The sequence below is a fragment of the Ochotona curzoniae genome, unplaced genomic scaffold, assembly GCF_017591425.1.
Source record: "Ochotona curzoniae isolate NIBS_2020 unplaced genomic scaffold, NIBS_Ocur_1.0 contig_78, whole genome shotgun sequence".
In the NCBI taxonomy this organism is placed as follows: Eukaryota; Metazoa; Chordata; class Mammalia; order Lagomorpha; family Ochotonidae; genus Ochotona; species Ochotona curzoniae.
Genome location: NW_024466559.1, coordinates 5,858,165 through 5,880,901, shown reverse-complemented (window position 1 = coordinate 5,880,901; position 22,737 = coordinate 5,858,165). Strand labels below are relative to the sequence as shown.

The following is a 22,737-nucleotide window of genomic DNA, read 5'->3' as shown; positions in this document are numbered from 1 at the left end:
CCACACACCCCACACCTCCACCTCCCTGAGGCGCCGGCGCTCCCCGGGTCCTGCCGGGGCTGAGGAGGCGAGGGGCGCGGGAGGCGGCGACCACCCTCCGCTCTAATCCCCCCTTGCTCGCGCGTCGGGCTCCCGGGGACCGTATTATTCAAGACAGAAAATATTCAGCCCCACAGCCTCCCCTGGGGAGGGGAGGGGAAGGAGGTGGAGTGGGAGGAGGTGGATCCAGGGAGAGGAAGAAGCGAGAAATCCGCCCCCGGGAAAAAAAAAAAAAAAGAAAGAAAGCAGCTCGGCGGCGCGGCAGCCGCAGCCGCAGCCAGGCGTCGGTGTCACTTGGCGATCGGCGGGCGCCCGGACGGGGCCCCGGGGCCGGCCTCGGCAAAGGGGGAAGAGTCCGGCGGCCGCCGCCCCGCCCCACGCCCTCCCGCGGCGGCCGAGAGAGCCCGGGGCCGGCCGGGGCAGGTCGCGGCGGTGCCTGGGAGCGGCCGGCCGGGGGCGGCGGCGGCCTCGGAGCGCGGCGGCGGCGGATCGTCCTTCCCGCGGGGCGCCGGGCGTGCGGAGCGCGCTGTCGTCCCCCGCCCCGGGCCGGGCAGCCGGGCAGCCAGGCGCGGGGACGCTCGCCCCGCTTCCTCCTCCTCCTCCTCCTCCTCCTCCTCCTTCTCCGGCTCCGGTGCGTGTCTGTTCCTCCTTTCCGTCTCCGCGGGTCGGCCGGGAGCCCGGCTCGCAGCGGGCTCCTTCTCCCTTCCCGCCACCTCCAGGCCACCCCGCGTCCGGCGCTGGCGCGGGGCCGCAGGGGGAGCCGGCGGCCGGGGCACGGTGGCCCCGGGGAGCCGCGCCCGCGTGTGCGCAGCCAGGGAGGGCGTCCGGGCGGAGGGAAGGGCACAAAGGCCGGCGGCGGGCGCCCCGGGTCCGGCTGACCGGCCGGCCGTGGAGGAGGGGCGCCCCCGGGGCCTCTCATGAATATTAACCGAGCCTGCGGCCTAGCGCGGCCGGGCCGGGCCCCGCGCTCCGGCTCCTGCTGGCCCGCTGCCGGCCGCGAGGGCAGCCCCCTGGTCTCCGTCCTTTCCCCTCCGTGGTCGCTCCCTGCACCTTAGGGAAAAGAAAAAAAAGAATCTTATCTACGTATATCTATGTATATGTAAATATATGCACAGATTGGGGCCGTTCTTCCCGAAAGCGCGAGATTCCCGGCCAGCCTCAGGCAGGGGGTGGAAGAAAAATAGGGGTAGGTGGGCGGGTGGGAGGGGGAGGGTTGAGTTTCTGTCGGATTTTTTTTTCTTCTCTTCTTCTCCAACATCCCAGGTGGTCGCAGGTTGGGGGGGCGGTGGATGGAGTTGTACAAGGGAGGGGAGAGGGTCATTTCTGTGGTTGGCTACGGTCTGCACTGGAGCCCGGGCGGGCGCGGCGCCGCGTCCCCACCCTGCCTCGCCCGCGGGCCGAGGGAGCAGCGGGCGGCCTCTGCAGGGACCGGCAGCAGCCACTGAGCCACCCCGGTCCCGGGCCCTGGCTCCAGCCCGGATTTTGGTGTGTTTTCTGGAGAGGAATGGTGGGGAACGAGGTGGATGTTGGAGAAGGAGCCCTTGTGCTTTACACTTCTCTTCGGGGCCGGGCAAAAGAAGGTGCTCCTTGGCTGTGCTCTGCTCTGCCTAGGAAATGCATTGATTAAAATGCACTTGAACTGGGTCGGGTGGACAGGCGAGAGGGTTTTTTTTTTTTAAATATCTCCCCTCCTTTAAGGCTGCTCGGTGGCCTGGCGTGTTTGACGCCCCCCCCCCCCCCCGTGCACTTTTGAGGATTGTTTTTTTGTTGTTGTTGTTCCCCTCTCTGCTATAACAGGCTGTCTCTTTTATTTGTGTGAGGGTGGAGGGGGAAGCGGCCGTAGGAGGGAGGCAGCTTGCGTTTGACCAGAGCCCAAAGCTCCTGCGAGCCTTCCGGGTGCTTGGGACAAGCACGCAAGCAGGGAGGCAGCCAGGTGTACCCAGGTGGCAGGGAGGGCTGCAGGGTGGGAGCGGCGTCTGGGAAAGTTCATGGCCTTTCACCTCTGCCCATTGCAGGAAGCAGCTCCTGCCGCCAACTGGGGACCCTGGCCGACACCCCTGGACACTCGAGAGAAGGGAACCCCAGCTTTCCGCTGCAGCAGTCCGGAGTGCTGCCTTTGTGTCCTCCAAGCCAACCGAGATGCAAGCAGCCGGTGAGGGGAGTTGAACTCTGTATCCAGCAAGGGGCTCCGCAGAAACCCCTCTGTTCTTTTGGCCACCGAACCCCCTCAGCCCCCCACCACGGGGCAGGGGTGGAGGAATCTGCCTGTCCTTGGAGCCTGCTGTGAAGTCGCTTCTCTTCTGGGTGCGGGGTGACATTTGTGCGCCTCCAATGTGGACCCCAGTGGATTGGACCCCTCTTGGTCACTGGCGATGAAATGATGGCCACGCGTGGGACTGCTGTGTCGGAGGGAGATGGTGACAAGCTCAAGGCCCCTCAGGAGGTAAGCGAGCCCGGGGGGGGGGGGGGGGGGCTGTAGGGGACGACTTGGACAGTGCTTTCTGGTGAGGAGGAGTCCCTCTCTGTGTTTGCCGCTCTAGTGGCTGTGCACCTGCCAGACCTCTGGGGAGGAGCGGCAAGGCGCCTTCAGCCCTCATCCCGCAGAGTGGCTGTGTGTTCTGGGGATATGCATCCGTGGACGACATGGACAGGGTGTTGCAGGGAGATGGCGGGGGAGGGGTGCAGTGGGGAGGGAGCAGCTGGCACTCTGCTGTGGTGGTGGCACTTGGCCCTTGGGCTGCCTTTCCCAGCAGCGGGGGTCCTGGCAGCCCCTGCACTGGCAGGTGCGCCTACACTGAAGAGTATCCCACTCCAGTATGACCACTCCAGGAAGGATCTTTTGCTACTCTTGGGTGGGGTGTCAGGTGGCTGGCGTGCCTGCCCCCACTAGGGTCTGCCCTGGGGGAAAAAAATATCATGGCTAGGGTTTGGAGCAGGCTGGGAGCCGTCCTAGCAAGTTCTCGGACCTGTGATAGATCCTGCCTGCCGCCTGTCTGTAGCCTCTGGTTCAGAGCCCCCGTGGCTCTGCCCTGGGGATTTGCAGTCTCAGTTCACTTGGGCCGAGCCGGTTCCTACCCAGCACTGTGGAAGCCTTGCTTCCACTTGTCCCGCTTCCTCTGCACCCTGTGTATTTCTGGAAAGGCCCGGGAAAATCTGCTGTAGACCAGAACACTTTCCCCAAACGCACCTTCACTCAGTGTTCTCCCTGAGTTCCAGAGCGCTGACCTTATTCTGTTGAAATAGGGTCTAGTTTGAAGGTGTCAGTTTTGACTTTTTTTTTTTTTTTTGGTAAATGGATCCACAATAAGATGTACAGAAAAACTTGCTTAATCACAGAAAAGGCGCCCTATGCTGATCTGTGCACATTGGTGCTTTGGTTTTTTTTTTTTTTGCTTGACATTGGTAAACACCTGCTTGTAGGTGAAAGCGTGATTAAGTGAACCACCACATCCTCTTGTCCCGGTAAACCATAATCACTCCTTCTGCAGGGCCTGTCTACATCCTGGCGATTGCTTAATGTGTACTGCACTTACATAATGACATGGCCCGTGGTCCTGAAGCCCTGTCTGTCATTGTCTGGTGAAGACGTTAATTAGCATGCCATTGGCATTGTATTTACAAGAACTAATGTTACTTGATTTTGTGCGCGCGTGCGTGTGTGTGTGTGTGTGTGTGTGTGTGTGTGTGTGTGTGTGTCTCATGCGAAGGATGCCCCTGAAACCAGGAATTCAGACACACCTTGTCCTTGGCTAGAAAGCAGTGCTTCCGGTTAGCTGCACACGTGGCTTTTATTCACAATGACAGTTATGTGTTTTTGTAAGGGCAGTGAAATGTGTTGCTATTTGGCAGGGACTTGGCGCATGGCTATTTTGTTTCCAGTCTGGGAAAGAGGAAAAGACAGTTTTGTCTGTATTTTGACTCATTGAGAGGATTGGCACGTGCTTAAAGTTGGGAGTAAGCTGTGGTGTTGACTACCCAAGAACACCTTAGCTGACCTAGGTGGACATAGAAATGTAGTAGGTATCTGCTGGCGGGAGACATTCTAGAACTTCGGGAACTTGGATAACTATTGCCCTGGTGTAGCTGTGTGGGGTTTGATATTCTGATGCACGTTAAGTCTTATGAATATTTAGTAACAAGGAGTTGCCACTGGACTATTTCACTTTGATCTTTATGTATTGAACACTGCATTTTTTTTGTGTTGCATTTTATTAGAATGAATAACGTTCTTTAAGAAAATTTAAAAAGTCAGCAACCATGTTCCCACGCATGCCTGAATGGTAGGTTTGTGGCAAGTGTATGTGTCTAAACAAAATGCTATGTGTCGGCCAGCCGCCTACCTGTGTAGAAGGGTTGATAGTGGTGAGTTGACAGGAGTCCGCTTCATACCTAACAGAGATAATGGACAATAAGGTCCTTTGATTGGCTGGATCACAGTCAGATTGCTTGAGTGTTATAATCTGTGTTGATGTGTGAATAAATTTAGACACCCCTCCCCAAGAGTATATTGAAAGCTTCAAAAGCAAATAACAAGCAGGCCTATTCAAATGGGGAATTGTGACTGGTCAGTGGACTGTGTCTTGCATTATATCCTAAGGATGGCACAGATTTAATTTGCCCAAATTAATATACTGTGCACGTCTCAAGATGCTGTTTTTCCAAATTGGTTTCACCCCTTTGGATGCATGAAGTGTGGTTAGGGTGTGTTGTCTGTGGTGTGGAGCACTTTGACAGCAAGCCCCCTGGGAGTCTGCTCACAGTCTTCATAGCACCTGCTCCTTTGAATCCACTGTGATAGGAACACCTCCATCCACTTCATGTAGGCTTTCCTCTTCAGAACTCACTTTATTTTTAAACCAAAGAAGTGAAAACTCATTTTTAGTTTTCTAATCTTCATGATTTTTTTCCACTTTAAACATTTACTTGACTTTATGTCAGTTGAAAGCATTGTGCAGTATTGGAATTTTTAGCACTTCCACTGTTTATTTGAAAACTTAATAGGGCCAGCGTTGTGGCACAATGGCACGGGTTTGTGTCTGGGCCGCTCCTTGCTAAAGGCCTGGGAAAGCAGCAGAAGGTAGCCAAGTGCCTGGGCCTCTGCCACCCACATCGGAGACCTGGATAAAGCTTCTGGCTCCTGGCTTCAATCTGGCCCATACCTGGCTGTTGTGGCCACCTGGGGAGTGAACCAGCAGATGGAAGATCTCTTTTCTCTATCTTTTCCTCCTTCTCTGTAACTCTGACTTTGAAAAAAGTCTTGCCTTAATTTTTTTGTTTGTTTACTAAGGCTTCTTTGCTTTGGCTGAGATTATCCTATGATTGAGATGTAAGAATGACTGATGAGAAATATTTGTTGGTTGATTTTAGAGTAGCATGAGATAAGGCATTGTTCTGTAAACAGCTTTCTATGAACCCATGTTTTGGCCTTTCCTTCTGGAATACACACACAATGTTTCAGATCGACTCCTCAGCAGGTGCCGGCTCACTCTGCCTTTTTTATCTTTTGCATGTCTCATTCATGTTGGTTTTATCCCTGCCACGTCTTTTCCGCTTCTGTGCTCTTTTCTCCTCGGGTCTCAGCACTCTGCTGTGGTTTTAACTCCTCCGTGGTGGCTGCAAATCTGCAGCGGTATCCTGGATTTTAGGGTTGGTCTCTAGACCCGGGTGTGCAATTGCTGGTTTCCTGCTGAGTGTTTGGGGATAGCCTGAGGCATAGCACACTGCGGACTCCACCCCTCCCCTCTCCCGGTGCCCTCCTTGGAAGAGCCCGCTGCTCCCAGTGCTTCACTCTCTCCTTCCTTGTTCTGCACATCCAAAGCCTCAAGGAATCTGCCTGGCTTCAGGTCAGCTGTACCGTGTGAACCCCGGAAACAGGCTTCCTCAGGAGCAGCCCCACAGCTACACCTTGGCCCCTCCCTGAGCTCTGTCCCTGCCATAATCAGAGAGCTCCCAGCAGTGTGCTGGCTCCCCTTGCCCTTGGAGGCAAAGTTCAGACTCCTTTAAAGTCTGTAAGGACAGTGAGACTCTGTCTCACTCGCTCCCGTCTCACCTGTTCCTGCTTTGTTCTGAGGTTCTCGTGTGAAATTTTTTTCAGGCCTGTTGGGATGTGGCAGCATCGCTCTTAATTAACTTCAGGCCCTTGGGAATGCTTCCTTCCACTCTTCTGGTTTCTGCTCGCCCTGCCTGCCTTCCATGGGCCTGCCTTCCGTGGCTACCTTTTCACTTCTCTTTCTAGTCCTGTCATCAGACGCTGCCCTTGTGTAGCCTTTCTGGATGGCATGGCTGCTCCTTTTGTGGTATCTTGAAACACTGTGGCTTTACTGGGAACTGTGTCTGATCCACAGTGAGTGTTAGTGTGGTGTTTGTTGAGTGACTAAATGAGTGAGTATGCAGTCAGGCTCTGTGTTCTGGGCAGTGTCCACTTGCATTCCAGTGCATGGTACTCAATGCATTGTTCTCCCACCTCCCACCTCCAGTCCCCTCCTTTTTCTGTCTCTGGAGCTTCCCAGCTTCCTCACCTGCCACCTCCAGGCTATTTCACCATCTCCTCCCTCCACTCAGTTTCATGGTTTAAGTATTGAGGACATGTTAAGAATCCAAATGTATGTAACTAATGTTTATGTATGTACATACCTCGATCTGTCACTGTATCCTTTGAATGCACATACTTGCCTCCGACTGACCTGACAGCTCAGAAACTACACTGGTGTATCCAACATCAAGTCCCAGGCTCCCCACATCTCTACTCTCAGCCACCTGCCCCACTGTGCTCCCTGTGCTTTTCCTCTCAAGCTATCACAGTGCCACCCTTTCAGGTCTCTTGTGTAGGGTGAACTTTGAGCTCTCTTTTCTGTCATACATGATATGCAAATCAGATTGGCTGCTCTCTCCATCAGACCCTGTCACCCTGGACTCCATTTGCCAGGCGGTCGTCAACAGATCATGTCATTCCTTGGCTCACGTGGGAGTAATGGCTTTGCGTTTCCTTACAGCCCCACAACCTGCAAAGCTCCGCCCACTCCCTGAGCTCACCTCTGTTTCCCTCCTCCTCACCCCTGCAACTCTGGACAAACAGCAGGCTGGGCTGGGCAGCCCCCTGGAGGCTTCCCATGTGCTAAACGTACTTCTTGCATGGACAAATCCTCTCGCTCTGGGTCCGTGTGGCCTCGTTTCCTGCCCTCTTCGGGTTTTGGCGTAGAGGTCACCCTCTGTGTAAAGCTTTGCCCAGTCCTGGGTTTATTGAGCTGGCCAGGCCCTGTCCCGCCTTGCGTTGCTGTCTCATATCACATGACTCACTCTGTCAGGCGTACCCCACTGCTGTCTCTTACTCAGACTGGTAATGTCTCCAAAATGTGTCAGTGTTAACAGTGCAGTTTGTTTTGTCCACATCATGCCTAGAAGAGTGTCCTCCCTAATCTTCTCAATGCATGCATGAAATCCAAGTTGCCAGGAAGTTTGCATTTGGGCATGTGATAATTGAACACTGATTTCAGATTATACAAGCCTTGTGAAGAATGCAGGATATGTTCCTTAGCCCTCCCGGGCCCTTCAGTTCCATTCCATTTCCATCAGAACTGCTGTGATGGGGTTGGTGTTGTGGCTCAACAGGCTAATCCTCTACCTGCAAGCACTGGCATCCCATTTGGGCACAGTTTGTGTCTTGGCCACTCCACTTCTGATCCAGCTCTCTACTTGTGGCCTGAGAAAACAGTGGAGGATGGCCTAGGTCCTTTGGACCTTGCACCTGTGTGGGAGACCTGGATGAAACTCCTGGCTCCTAGCTCTTTCAGCCCCGGCCTTTGCGGCATGAACTGCTGTGACTATTTTTGCTTCTGTTACAATGTTTGGTGCTCTTGTCTTTACATCTTTCTTTTGGAAGCTAGCAGCCACGAAACTGTAAAGAAGACACTGTAATGCAAATGCCTGGAAGGATTTGCACTAAGGGGTGAGATAGTGAACACACACACACACACACACACACACACAAGTGGAAGGAAATCAGACTGGTTTATCGGAGGCACTACAATGTTTTTTCTTTTTTTCTTTTCTTTCTTTTAAAATTTTTATTTACTTATTTGAAAGAATTAGAGAAAGACGAATTGAGATCTTCCGTCTACTGATTTGCTCCCCAGATGATTGCAACTGCCAGGGCTGGGCTAGACTGAAGCCAGGAATCTCCTCCAGGTTCTTCTGGGAGGGACCCAAGCACTTGAACCATCCTCTGCTGCCTTTCTCAGGCTGTTAATAGTGAGCTGGGTCAGAAGTGGAGGAGTTTGGGCACAAACTGGGAACCATGTAGGATTCTGGTGTTGCTTTGCCCACTGCACTGCAGTGCCAGCCACAATGTTTTATTCCTTAAAATGAATGGCCAGTGTGTGAATGTTCCTTGTTATGTTTTAATATCATAATATTTCCTAATTGGAACAAAGCATAGTGTTAACTGTGACAGAATATTAGTAGTTGTTCCTTCTGGATGATTAAAAAGATTGGGATTATATTATTTTGTGGGTTTTCTTTAAATTTTAGAACTATAATACAGATACTTTTAAAGATTTTTTTAAATTGATAGTATGTTACCTGTCTGAAAGTCTGTTTCTTAGCAAACCTACTGTGCTTGAAATGATATATAAAAACCTTTTTAAAAGCATACATACTATTCAAAACAGTACTTAGCAATTTCTAAAAAGCCCACATTTTCTTCCTTTGAGCCCAAGATTCATTCTAGTTTGCTGGGTTATAGTACAGTAGATTGTACACTATTGTTCAATTTTCAGAGTGCCTTTCTTGCCTGACTCTAAGTGTGTGGCTTGTAGGACAGGCATGTTGGCATTGAGAATGGCGGCAGAGACTGCAGCGCGTTATCTTCTAGAAGTGTTTCAGGAGAAATCAGGGTTGGCATATAAATTGAGTGGGCCTGAATTCTTCATGTTCTTAGCATTCATTTCTTCCAAGCTTAATGTTTTATAAAGGCCACTGAGCCTTCATTTCATGTCTTTTGTTTCTTTAGTGACTGCCAGGTCAGGTAATCTAATTCAGAAGTGATACTCAGTTTTCTTTTGTTCTTTGCTTCATGAAGGGAAGTGTCATTATATTTAATAATATGCTGATTTAAATATGGGCAGCGCTAGTGTTGATAAGATGCACAGATGCTGTTATTGAATGCAGACCATATGGTGGGCACTTGTGTTTTTTTTTTTTCCTCTTGGTTGATGTGACTAGATTACTAAAATGGAAGATTACTGTACTTAAAGAGTGACCTAGTATTAAGAAATAAATGTGTTAAAATATCACAGACTGTCTATAAATTCTGTTGGTTTGAAGTGGAAAGATGTCTTCCTGCAAATACTCAATTCTGGATTGCTTTAATCGAAGTAGTCTTAGTGTTTAAATTGTTGTATTTTCACCAGATTAAGTATTGTGCAGATAGGTTTTTTTTTCACAATATGCAAGATATTTTGTGCCTCTAAAATAATTTGAAGTTCAAGCGGATATGTTGATTTTTAAAAATGATTTGCTTATTTGAAAGGCAGAATTGGAGAGGAAGAAGAAGAGGAGGAAAAGAAGAGATATTTTTCTATTTTCTGGTTCACTCCCCAAATGACCACAGCAGCCCAATCTGGCCTGTTCCAAAGCCAGTAGCCAGGAGTTTCTTGTGGGTCTCTCACATGGACATAGGAGTCCAAGCACTTGGGCTGTCCCCTGCTGCTTTGCCAGGCACATTAACAAGGAGCTGGAATGTTCATGGAACAGCTGGTGTTTGAGTTGGTGCCCATATGGGATGCCGGCACTGAAGGCGGCAGCTTTACCTCTATGCCACAATGCCATAGAGGTAAGACTATATTTATTTTAAAGGCTTATTTTAGTTGAAAGAAAGAGAAAAAAAGAGGGAGGAAGGGAAGGACTAAAAGAGAGTGAGAGATTTCTTCCCATTCATTGGTTTACTCCCAAATGGCTGCCATGGCCAAAACTGGGCTGTTGCAAAGCTGGAAGCCAGAAGCTTTTTCCAGGTTTCTCATGTGGGTACTGGGGCCCATGGCTTTGGGCCATCCTCCACTGCTTTCTGAGGCTGTAAGAAGGGAACTGGATCAGAAGTGGAGCAACTGGGACTGGAAGCAACACCCATATGGGATGCCAGCACACAGACGGAGGATTAGCCTACTATGCCACTGGGCCAGCCCCATATATTGTATTTTTAATATAATGGCACAGTCCCATTAATTTATGGTATGACAGTTATTTTTAAAATAAGTCTTCTTCCTTTTAGGTATTTGTCAATAAGAAGTTTCACCATGTAAAACTGTGAATAAAGCAATAAAGCAAGATTTAGACCTCAGATTAGATATTTCTGAATATTCATCTCTTTTGGGGAAGGCATTTAGACAGACCTGAACAAACTTTTATTACCCCCAAACTGGCGTACTTAAGCCATTATTTGCATTTTCCTTTGCCGCTAGTTCTTACGTGTTAAGGTGTCTTTCTGTCTGCCTCCTGTCATGTGCCATGGTGAGAAGCGCCAGGTCTACAAGTGCCATCCCAGCACACCTTCCTCCTTCTAACCTAAGACATAGCCTTGCGACTTTTTTTAAATTGTCATTCTTCATGGTACTCACCTGTACTGTATCTTAGCAGGACTCATGTTCTCAAGATTATTTTGATTTCATCTCTGCTTACAATGTGGGCTATTCTTAAGTGTCAGTCATATTCCTTCCAGTAAACATAAAGCTGAAGTTACAGTTTAGACAATTCTCCTGGACATGGCTTATCAATATGATCTTGAAGCTTAGTTGGCACTTTTTAAGAAACATTTTAAGAAACACCGAGGTATCATCTTCATGCTCAGCATTTTCCCAATAAAGATTCTGTATTTAAAGAGCTGTTGTAAGTTTCATGAATGAAACCTGCTTACTTTTTTTTTTTTAAGATTTATTTATTTTTATTGGAAAGGCAGATATACAGAGAGGAGGAGAGACAGAGAGGAAGATCTTCCGTTCAATGGTTCCTTCCTAAAGCAGCCGCAATGGCTGGAATTGATCCAATCTGAAGCCAGGAGCCTCTTCCGGGTCTCCCACGTGGGTGCAGGGTCCCAAGGCTTTGGGCTATTCTCCACTGCTTTCCTGGGCCACAGGCAGGGAGCTGGATGGGAAGTAGGGCCACTAGGATTAGAACCGGTACCCATATGGAATCCCGGCACCTTCAAGGCGAGGCCTTCAGCTGCTGAGCTATCTATCACACTGGACCCAATACCTGTTTTCTTCTTTAGGTTCTGCATATTGATATCTGGAAACATGAGTACTACAAAAAATTCATGAAAAATGGAATTCAAACATACATTTATTTTGGATAAAAAAAATCTAGAAATTCAAATTCAGTGCGCACAGGAGCCAGGAGTGGGCTAGTCCAAAGCCAGGAGCCAGGAACCGAATCCACAACTCCCACAGTGAATGCAGGGACCCAAGTGTTTGCGCCATCAGCTTTTGCCCCTGAAGGTGTACATTAGCTGAAGACTGGATTCCAAGTGAAGAAGCCAAAATTCCAACCAGGCATACAGACATTTGTCCAAAGCAGCAGTTTAAGTGTGTATCTTAGCGCCCACCCCCCAAAATAAACTTATGCTTTCATTCCATTTCCCATAGGTTTTTCCAAGTGCCCTGGTATTTTTGTCTGCTCGGGAGTAGTTTGCTTTAGACCCCAGGGCTTCAGCTCTGTTTGCCAAGAGACACTCAAATGTGTATGTGAATGTATTGATAGAAGAGAGGTAGTGGTGAACGGATTTCTCTTTCATTTCCTTTTGGTCAGTACTATTGAGAAGTAAGGGGAAATCCCCGCATTTCTAATTGACTTTGAAATCAAGCTGTTGAAATAGGAGGGCCAGGTCCTCATGGTTGCAGTAGTTCCTACATACCCAGAGAGTTCAGACTGCATTTCCGTCAATTTCACCTGTGGTCCTCACAGGCCTTTGCTGTGTGTTGATGCCTTAGCAAAGTGTGCAGCTTGATTGGAGTCGGCCTGGGTAGGAGCAGTTACATTGCAGGTTTGTGGGAAGAGGCTGTTACCACTGTAACCTGCCTTGGGGTGGTGAGCGCCAAATCCAAGTTGCTAATTGGAAAAATCTCATGTTTACAACTGCTAGACCTGCATCTGCGGTGGGTGTGCGGTGATGCAGATTCTCTTCCATGGAGGAGAGGATCTTGGAAGAAGGATCATTTTTCCTTGCTGAATCTCTCACTTTGCCACCACCCTTTACTATCTTTTTATTTGGTCACCACTGCCTGTTTCCACCTTGGTTTTCAAGCAGGTCACCTGGACATTGTATTTGAATCAAGGCAAAAGGTAGGCAGGCACTGAAGCCCTCATAGACAGCTCATCCAGGGAGCAAACGTCCCTGGCTTAGACAGCCAGATTTTCACCGTGGTGAAATGTTTGGCATGGTTTTGACAGGAAAAAAAAATGTCTTTTCTAGTTAGTTAGAATTAACAACAGACTGGACTGAGATTCCTACATTAGTGTCTTATAAGGTATCAGTTGGTGTAATCAACTAAGAGGCAAAACACAAAATAGCAGTGTCAGGGATCAAACAAGAGACATGAACAGATGTATAAATATTGAAGACATAAAACAGGGATGTTATGAACATCTTCTTGCCGGTGAATTTGATCACTTAACTGAAATGGGCAGATTCCCTGGGAAACAAATTGGTTTAACTGATGCAAGGAAAAAAAAATGACACCAGTGTGTTGAAGAAACTGCATTTGAAATATGCTCCTCCCACCCCAAACACAAAGAAGATTCTAGATCCAGATCGTGTATCCTGCCTGTTTCACGTTGAAGGAAAAAAATATAACCAGTTCTGGACAGATGCAGAAAACAGGCCAAGGGAAGACTTCCCATCTCGCTTTGTGAGACCAGTATTTCAAACCTGTTAACAACCGGATTAGCACATCATAGGAGAAAGGAATTGAGCCTGATAACCTTTGTGTTTATAGATGTAAAACTAACAAAGTATGAGCAAAGCCAATATAGCAGTATATGCAGAGGATAATAAATCAATCATGATTAAGTTGGACTTTTCCCAGGAATCAAAGATGAATTGACTATTCAAAAATCAGCCAGTATATTTTACCATTGTAAATATATAAATAAATAGAATAAAGGAGACGGTTCATATTGTCTCAGTAGATGGCAGAAGACATATTTGACGGAATACAACGTTCATCATAAGAACTGATAAAATTGGGAATCAAGGAAACATTTTCAGTTTGATAAAGGACTTCTGTGGATAAACCTATAGCTATCATATTAATGATGAAATATGGAATTCTGCTACTAAAACGAAACAGGGCAAGCATGTCTGAATGTCTGCTTTTTCCAACACCTCAACAATACAACCAGAGGCCTGCTCAGTGTAATGTGTCATCCCCATCTTCCCACTCACCTCCCTGAAAAAGAACCAAAAGGAAGGAAAAAGAAGAGGGAGAAGGTCCTAGTGTGGTAGCCTACTGGCTAAAGTCCTCGCCTTGCACATTCTGGGATCCCATTTGGGCACAGGTTCTAATCCCAGTGGCCCTGCTTCCCATCCCGTTTCGTGCTTGTGGCCTGGGAAGGCAGTCGAGGATGGCCCAAAGCCTGGGACCCTGCACCCATGTGAGAGACTGGAAGAAGCTCCTGGTTCCTGGCTTCAGATTGGCTCAGCTCTGGCTGCTGCGGCCACTTATGGAGTGAATCAGTGGACAGAAGATTTTCCTCTCTGTGTCTCTTCTGCTCTCTGCATATCTGACTTTCCAATAAAAATAAATAAATAAATAAATCTTAAAGAAGAAGGAGAAATAAATGTCTTTATTTGTGTACAAAATAAGTATGGATATAGAAAATTATAAGGAATCTGTTTTTAAAGCCTCTATTAAAATCCTAGTAAGTCCTTCCTTCCTTGTCTCTGTCCCTGTCCATGTCTTTCTCTCTCCGCTTGTTTCTTTGTAGAAATGGTCAAGCTGATTCTAACATTTGTATGGAAATGGACATGGAATAGCCAAAATAATTTTGATAAAGAACAAAATTGGAGAAAATTTTACTATTACTATTTAGTAAAATAATAGTAAAATTACTATTACTTATTAAAAGGCACAAAAGTCAATAGAATTATTTATAGACACAAAAGAATGGAAGAGAATGCAGAGTTGGGAGACCCATAGAGAGTCATTTAATTTGGTGAGGAAAAGACACTGTTTCAGCACGGGTGTGGAGCAAATGTGTGTCCATATGGGAAACATGGAGAAGCATCTTTATGTCAAATCACATTGAAATATAGCCCAAAACGGATCAGTCACATGAAAGGACAAGCTAAAAATAAAACCAGAGGGAGAAAAAAAGTAATTAGACATCATCAAAATAAAAATTTTCAGTGTTTTGTACCACAGAGGGGAAAATGGATTTGCAGAAATTGTATCACTTGCTTTCAGGGTACGGGAAAGCTCCGGAGCAACCTCCCAATTTTCGATATAGGCAAAAGTTGAACTCCACCAAAGAAGCTGCATGAATGAGTACTTGGAGAGAGAGGCTCAACAGCATGATGATTTGGGAAAAAGTGCAAATTAAAATTACAGGGAGTTACCAGTACATACTGCAATACTAAGAAGCTCAGTTGGTCTTGCACACCCAACGATGCTTGAAATTCCTATTATTCACTTTAGTCATTCTATAAGCGAAAGATTCTCAATTGTATGATTTCATTCATAAAATGTTTTGGAACAAGCAGATGGAAATCGTTGACTCCATCTGTGGAAGTGACAGGGATTGCTGGGTGGAGTGCAGGGCCCTCATGGGAGCCACAGAAAATGCTTTGTCCATGCGTGTCAGTGACTTAGGCATATGCACTGGTGAAATGTTGTGAGTTGCACTTAAGATTCATGCATTACATGGTGAGTAAATATTCACACTTTTATTAAAAATGTGTAAAATATGATATTAATAATAAAATAGAAAGGGGAAGAATAAGAATAGGATATGAAGATCAAGGAGAAAACTAAACACCTTACCCAGGACTAGAAATAGTAGCATATTCTCTCTTTCTAAATTTCCTTCTTTCCTTCCTTCCTTCCTTTTATAATCTGTGAATTACTTTGTATTCTGTTGTGGCAATTTTGCTTTTCTGTAGGTGATTAACTGGTGCTGTTGTGAAAAATGACTTCATTGTTGTTACATGACTGTGCATATTCTAGAACACTGTCTGCCAGGGTGGTCTTGAACTTTGGGAAGATAAGCTAGTTGGAGTTTTTTGTTTTTTTTTTTTTAAATCCAGGATAAAAATCAGACCACGAGAATGTATTCCCAGTAGCAGGACGTGAGTAAGCTTCTGTGGAAAGTGGTGTGATTGTTAAGAGCAGTGCATTTTAGCTTTTTTCTCTCAGTTTGTAAACACATTGGCAAAAAATATTTTAAGTAGTCATTTGATTCCTAGCCTAGAATGTGTAATGATGTCTGTCTCCAGTTTCAAATGTTTCATAAGCTTTAAATATTCTTTATTTCTGTTTCGCTTTAAGGCATTCATGCTGTTGACATTTATTAGCCTTAATATTTACTTAGTTTTAAAATGCTGTTCAGTCATTTGTAAGGACTGGACTAAAATGTGTTTCCTATAAATACACACTTGGATGGAGATTTCAGGTAACTTTTCAGGACTTAAAAGAGAACATTTAACCCTTATTATATGTAAGTTCACCACAGTTAATCCTCGCCGCAGAGATGTGGATTCTGTTCACTTAACAGCTGTGGAGGCAGGGTGCAGAGAGCTGTTAGGTCCACCAGGCGCACACGGCAAGAGCAGGAAGATAGCGATTTTTTTTTTATGATGAATGTTTTTGTGGAGTTGGGGGAGGGGGCTGCTCAGCTAGCTGCCTCTCCTGCTGCCTCTGTTGGCCCATGCTGTGCCAAAGCCTGGAGTTAGGAATGCCCACCAGGTCTGCAGAGGCAGGAAGCTGAAGTCAGGAGGCCCATAAGCCAGGAATCTCAGCTGGGCACTCTGATGTGGGACATGGCCGTCTTAACTACTAGGCAAAATGCTTTGCTTCAGAAAATCTTTACTTTGATCTCGATTCCCTGGTTTCAGAGAGATGGAAATAGTTTGTGTTCAGTTGTGTAAATAGTAAGCAGTGAAGTGGCACATTAATAGCTTGAAAATTTTATCAGCTGTGTGTTGTGTCTTGGCAAACTAACAAGCAGCTTGAGGTACTTAAAGTTTCCCGTGAAAGGTACACAGATGATTGTGAAACATCTGCTGCGTCCGGGCCTGCGTACCCTTCCTCCGGCTGACGCACAGCAACAGGATTTAAGCACATGTACTTCTTCCACTTGGTGTCTTACCGTCCAGCCTCAAAGAAAATGTAGATACCCATTGTCTCCTGAATTATGGGAATTCTTAAGCGTTTTCATTTCTGTTCGTGTTCATTTGGCCTGAAATGCCTTTCCTTTGTCTTCTGGTCATTTATATAAATCTCACACTTCTTCAGTGCCTGGCTCTAGATTTACCTGCCCTGTCAGCTTTCTCAGACCTTAATGACCCTGGACCGGGATACGTGGTCTTGGTCTTGCTCTCTCTTCGTCTGGGAACCAGCTGTCTAGTACTCTGACGTACAGGATTGTTTCTATAGGTCCGTAACCTGTTACCCGACGTCCCTGGGTTTTTCAGGTTTTTAAATGTCAGATGAGACATTCTGGAACTGTGCCCAGTTCTGGGCAGTGGCTGCTGTGAGAGGCCTGGATCTTCAGGAAGTGAGGAGAGGCTCCCGAGGAACCCTGGGTTATCATCAGGTCAGATCTGGCTCTGCTGTCAGGGAGTTGTAAACAGTGCTTTCCCTTTCAGAACTGTTTGCAACTTAGAAGTGTTAATGTGGGATAATTGATACAAATTAACCACTTTTCTTGGAGGTACCTGCTATGTTTTTAAGAAAAAAAAAATCTAATAATCATGACATTGGGATGTTTCTGTTGTCTTTGCATTTATGTGCAGCAGTGCTTGCTTCCCTAATCAACTTAGAAAGGGAACATCTATGTGTGTGTTGATCCAGTGTTATTCTTAACATGTCATTCTTGGCCAGGATAGTCCCTTCAGGGGTTGTTCCCTGCATCCTGATGCCCTTTAGCCATCACTCCCTTTGGGAGATAGCTTCCTTATTATCAGGTATTATTTGTTCACTCACCTTTTTTTTGTATCTTTACTACCTAACTGCTGATATTTTAACACATTTGGGTGGTAGAGATATCCATTGCTACTGAATTGTGGCTGTTGATAAGGCCTTTTAACACACAAGAGACACACACATTTTGACAGATAGGGAGAGGGGGTTGGGAAAGAAAGGGAGAGAGAAAGAAGAGAGCCAGGGCTAGCTCTTACCTGCTGGTTCACTCCCCAAATGCCCGAAACCATCTAGGTAGGACCAAGGCAGAGTGAGAGCTAGAAACTGTGAGTGTGGCGGGGACCCAAGTACTTGAGCCATTCACTGCCTGATGCCTCCCATGACATGCTTTAGCAGGGAGTTGGAATCAGGAATGGAACTGAGACTGAATCCAGGCACTCTGAAATGGAATGTGGGTGTCCTAACTAGTGGCTTAACCTCTGCACCAAATGCCTGCCTAACTTTTTAATTTCGAAATAATTGTTGACAGTAAGAAGTTGTGGAAAATATTCTGTATTGTTTGCCCAGATTTGTCTAATGTAAACATCTCACATAATCATAGTATAAATAATCTAAACCAAAATTATGTGCTGTTGTAATTATCAGAGTCTAGACCTTATTTGCCATGTTAAAAACTAAAGATAATGATACTTCTTGTGTCACTCTGATGCTTTTCCTTTCAAATTTAGACCTACAGGATGGTACTCAGCTTCCTGAACTACATCTATGTATTTATTTATTTATATATTTGCATTATTAAAAGTCCTATTTTGGGGTTGGCATGTTGGCATCATTGCACGCTAATTCTCTACCTGTGATGCAGGCATCTCATATGGGTGCTGATTTGTGTCTTAATTGCTCTACTTCCCATTCAGTTCCCTGCAAATGACTTGGGAAAACAACGGAGGATGGCTAAGCCCTTGTGCCCCCTGCACCCACATGGGAGACCCAGAGAAGATCCTGGTTCCTGGCTTTGGATCAGCTCAGCTCTGGCCATTGCAGATATTTGGGGAGTGAACCAGCAAACAAAGATCTTTTTTTCTTCTCTCTGTAAATCTGCCTTTCCAATAAAAATAAGTAAATCTTAAAAAAAATGCGATTTAAATAGTATTTGCAAAATATTACTTTTTAAAAAAGACCTATTTACTTATTTGAATTGGAGAGAAGGAGGGACAGAGAGAGAGGCATCTTCTATCTGCTGGTTCACTCCTCTAATCTCCACAGTGGCCAGCACTTGCTGGACCAGGCTAAAGCCAGGATCCTCGAATTCTGTCCAGATCTGTGGCAAGGACCCAGACATGTGGACCGTATTATACTACTTTTGTAGGCATGTTAGCAGCAAGCTGGATTAGAAATGAAGCAGCTAGGACACGAACTAGTTCCCATATGGGATGCCAGTATTGTAGGTGGCAGTGGCTTAGCCTATTGTGCCACAATTCTGTCCCTGAAAAATCTTAGTTCTTAAGGACATAGAAAGGCAGTTGAATATCCCAAAACTGCTCATTTGATTTTATCCGAAATAACATATACAACGATACGGTAGTTCACAATCAGTGTGATAACTCAAGTATTATACTTTACTTTTTTCCTTCTTCTGCTTTATCAAGCTAAGTGAATAGATACTTGTTCCGGCCAGCAGAGCCAGTAGCATGGACACGGCGAGGGTCAGGGAATCAGACACCGACAGGAGACCAGTAGTGGTGGAAGAGGTCTCTCTGGCCTCCCTTTATTCAGCCATGTATACTTTTCCCCCAAGCCTCTAGCAGAACAATCGGATGCTAATGAGTCTGACAGACAAGGTGCCACTAGCCTCCAAGCCCATTTCCTGCAGGAGCCAAGCTTAACAAATGCTAATCAACTCCTTAGCTCTCAACAGATACTTCATGTAAGGTGCTCTCCTGTCACAGTATGACGGAGCTGTGTGTTTAAAGCTCGTTGCTGGTTCTTATGTCAGTGTTTCTCCAGTCCTTTTAATTGTCCAGAGCTCATTCTCTACTAGGTAGGAGTTTATCTGTAGCTTGTAATTGGAAACCAGTTTGGCTAACTCACAATTTCTTTCTCTGTATATCTTATGTACAGTGCCCAGGTGGTTTTTGGGAAGGGTGGTACATAAAGCTTGGCTTTATGAAAGTCTGACAGCTGTTTAATTCTGTTTCTATCATAATTGATCTTTTCTGCCCAGCTATGAAAGGATTATTTTTCTTTCATTTCCATCAGCTATACAGAATGTATCTTTATATTGCTGGTCATGTGGGTCTGCAATCCCAGATACCCTTGGTGTTTCCTTTCAACATGTAGTTTCAGTTTTGATCTTGGGAAAGTTTTCAATATTTGTTCTGTTTCCCTGTTTTGTGTTTCTTTTTAAATGACATTATCACACCTGCATTGAAACTGCCTTGTCTGTCTGTGGTGTTTGTCACATCTAGTGTATGTCCTTAATTCTGCGGATTTCTTTTAATTCTGCTTTTCTGAATTCTATCAGGTCATTTTTTTGCATTTACGTAATTCAGAATTATGTTGTTCTTTCCTGTCTCGTATTTTTCATGTCTCTTAACTTTTGAGGAAATAATAGATTATACTTTTGGGGGGCACGTTTTCCTGCTTTAATTATTTATAGAGCTGTTTTGCTTCTCATCCTTTTTCTATGTGACTTAGGTGTTTAGTTTTATTCTTTTCTATTCCTAAACTTTTATAAAGAGGTGTAGTTAGCATAGATTTCCTGACTGTCCAAAGGTTTCTCTTCTGTTGCTCTGCTAATGATGTTGTAAGATATCTGCTTCTGTCCCAGTTATGCTCTCCATTTACCTGGACCTTTTCTTTCTTTGTCTCTACTGGTTTCATTCTACTCAATTTCTTAAAAAAGATTTATTTATTTATCTGAAAGGTAGAATTACAGAGAGAAACAAAGAGAGACTTTCCGTCCATTGGTTTATTCTTCAAATGACTGCAATGACCAGGGCTGGGCTAGGCCGAAGTCAGGTGCTGGAACTGCATTGAGGTCTCCTGTGTGGGTGCAGAGGTCCAAGCACTTGAATCACCATCAGCTGCTTCCTCAGGTTTATCGGCAGGGAGCTGGATTGGAAGTCGAGCAGCCAAGACACAAACCATTGACCATGTGGGATGCTGGAGCGGCAGGAGGTGGCTTAAGAGGCTGTGCTGCAACACTGGCCTGTTCTACTCAATTTGTGTTTTATGTCTTGCAGTTTCTCCTCATATTTCAGCTTTTTCTCAGAAAGGGAAGTTTTCTGACCAGTTCTGTAGTAATGTGAGTTCAGACAGCCAACTTGGGAATTCTTTTGAGCAGTTCCATAGTTTGTTTTTCACACACTTACTTATTTGAATGGGCAAAATGTATCCCGGCTTAGTTATTTTTTTCATATTGGCTGTGGTACATCTCAGTAAGCACCTCTTGGCTGTTTGTGCCTTACGTGATAAATTGAAGCCATGGAAATGTGTTTGTTCACAGTGCTGGTCACTCTAGGAATCCTTTGGCTTGTGGCAGTGTCACTGCAGTCTCTTCCTGTGACCTTCCCCACTGATTGCTGGAGTTTCCTGGTGCTATGTCCCAGCTAGGTGATTTACCTCTTAATCACATCTGCAATGGCCCCTTTTCAACCTCTTCCCAGGTTCTTTACCTGGTGTCTTTCATGGGTTTCTTCTGTCTGTCCCACGCCAGCTGCTCCCTCTTGCCCATGCTGATGGCTGTGCAGGATTTGTCACCATCCGTGGTTGTCTCTGCCGTGTTTATCTGGGGTTCTTAGGGCTATCTTGCTTCCTAGTTTTGTTGTAAACACAGTCCATGTGCTCTTGTAGTCTGATTATGATTGCATTGTCATCGTTGTGTGGCCTGGAAGGATATTTAGACAGATTTCTATATTGATTGTTAAATAAAAAAGAGATAGGCAATTACTTGACTATTTTCCTTTGTGTAAACCTGGCTGAATTTTGGAAAGGATTTTATAGATGATAGTGCATCCAGTGGGGGTAATGAAGACATAGAAGTGAAACTGTTGGGGTCAGCATGATGGCCTGGGGAAAGCAGAGAGGATGCCTCAAGTGTTTGGGTCCCTGCACCCACATGGGAAACCTGGAAGAAGCTCTTGGCTGTAGATCAGCTTAGCTCTGGCCATTGTGGCTATTTGGGGAATTAACCAGCAGATGGAAGATCTCACATTGTCTTTCCCTGTCTCTGTAAATCTGCTTTTCAAATAAAAATATGTAAATCTTATTAGGGAAGATTTCTGAAAGCATGGTTGCAGTTGAGCCTTTCGTCAGTCAGTCTCTTTCTTTGTAACATTTATTTATTTATTTGGACATCAGTGTTGAGAGATGGAGAGAGGAGGAGGGAAAAGAGAGAGATCTTGCATGTGCTGGTTCATTTTCCAAATGACCGCACAGCTGGGGCTAGTCCAGGCTGAAGCCAGGAGCTGGGAACTTGATTTGGGTCTGTCATGGGTACAGGGGCCCAAGAATTTGGGCAATCTGCTCCTTTCCCAAACTATTATCAAGGAGCTGGATCAGAAAAGGATCATAAGTGGAGCAGCTGAAATTCAAACCAGTGAGATGCTGGCCCTGTGGGAGATGATTTTACCCACTGTGCCACACCAGCCCCTTTAGTCCATTGAATGGTTTTGTTGGTCTTTGTTGTTGTTTGTGGACTTCGCTTAATAGTTCTTAAGGAGTGGTTCTTAAGTCTATCAGAATTACCTAGGGTCTTCTGAAAATCAGATGCCTGAAACCTCTTTCTCTTTTTTGCAATCTAGGGGTGAACATGAAATAAATGGTTTCAGTAAAGATATTTAGGGATTTTTAGAATTCATCTGCTCCAATTGCTTTCTTAGATTATATGACGAAGGAAGAAACTTTTGTTTTGCTTCAATTTTGTGATAATGACCTCTTTGTTCCCAAGTTACTGTCTTAAAATGATTATGATTTGATGCAGAGATACCTGTTACATTTAGAATTGTCCTTCCATAGGTATGAGCTTGTTCAACAGATGCTTATTGAGTGCCTTGGAAGTGACAGACTCTCAGGATAGTGCAGTGGCTAAGTCTTTTGGGCATGCGTGTCTGGCAGGAGGTACGGGTGCCTAGGGGAGTCCTTAGAACACAGTACAAGAAATGGGAGCCCTTCGTTTGTGTGGGATGCAGGGGAAGCCTTCCCAGGAAGGCTGGGTTCAGCTGAGCCATAAAGCAGATAGGAAAAGAATGTTTTACCAAGAAAGATCGCTCTTAGTGTTTGAAAGCTGTAGCTGGAAGTAGCTGCAGCTGGGAGAGGCTTTCTACTATCTCACTGGAGTCCACAGTTACAAGCTGAGGAAGGGGAAAATATGGATATGAGCATCAGACTACTGATTCCTCCCACAACGTTTGTTGGTTTTCATAGAAAGAACTGTGTACTCATCCTGTCACCAGTTTCTATATTATCAATGCTACATAATTACAGTAACTCAAATAAGACTGACTCAAGAGGTTTGTGTAAAATGTAGCTGGCTTTGTTTGAAGCAAGAGTTTCACTGGGTGGGCAAGGGGAC

The 22,737-nt window shown here is 45.8% G+C and overlaps 1 protein-coding gene across 1 annotated transcript in view; it reads left to right on the top strand.

Moving 5' to 3' along the window:
• Positions 1-584: 584 nt before the first annotated feature.
• The window catches only part of ARHGAP21 (Rho GTPase activating protein 21), a 125,773-nt gene continuing 103,620 nt past the window's right edge, over positions 585-22,737 (top strand). Inside the window, exons 1-2 of the mRNA XM_040992614.1 lie at positions 585-670; positions 2,055-2,482. Of these exons, the coding sequence (XP_040848548.1) occupies positions 2,417-2,482 (66 nt within the window). The 5' untranslated portion in view covers positions 585-670; positions 2,055-2,416. The remainder of the gene's footprint in view (positions 671-2,054; positions 2,483-22,737) is intronic.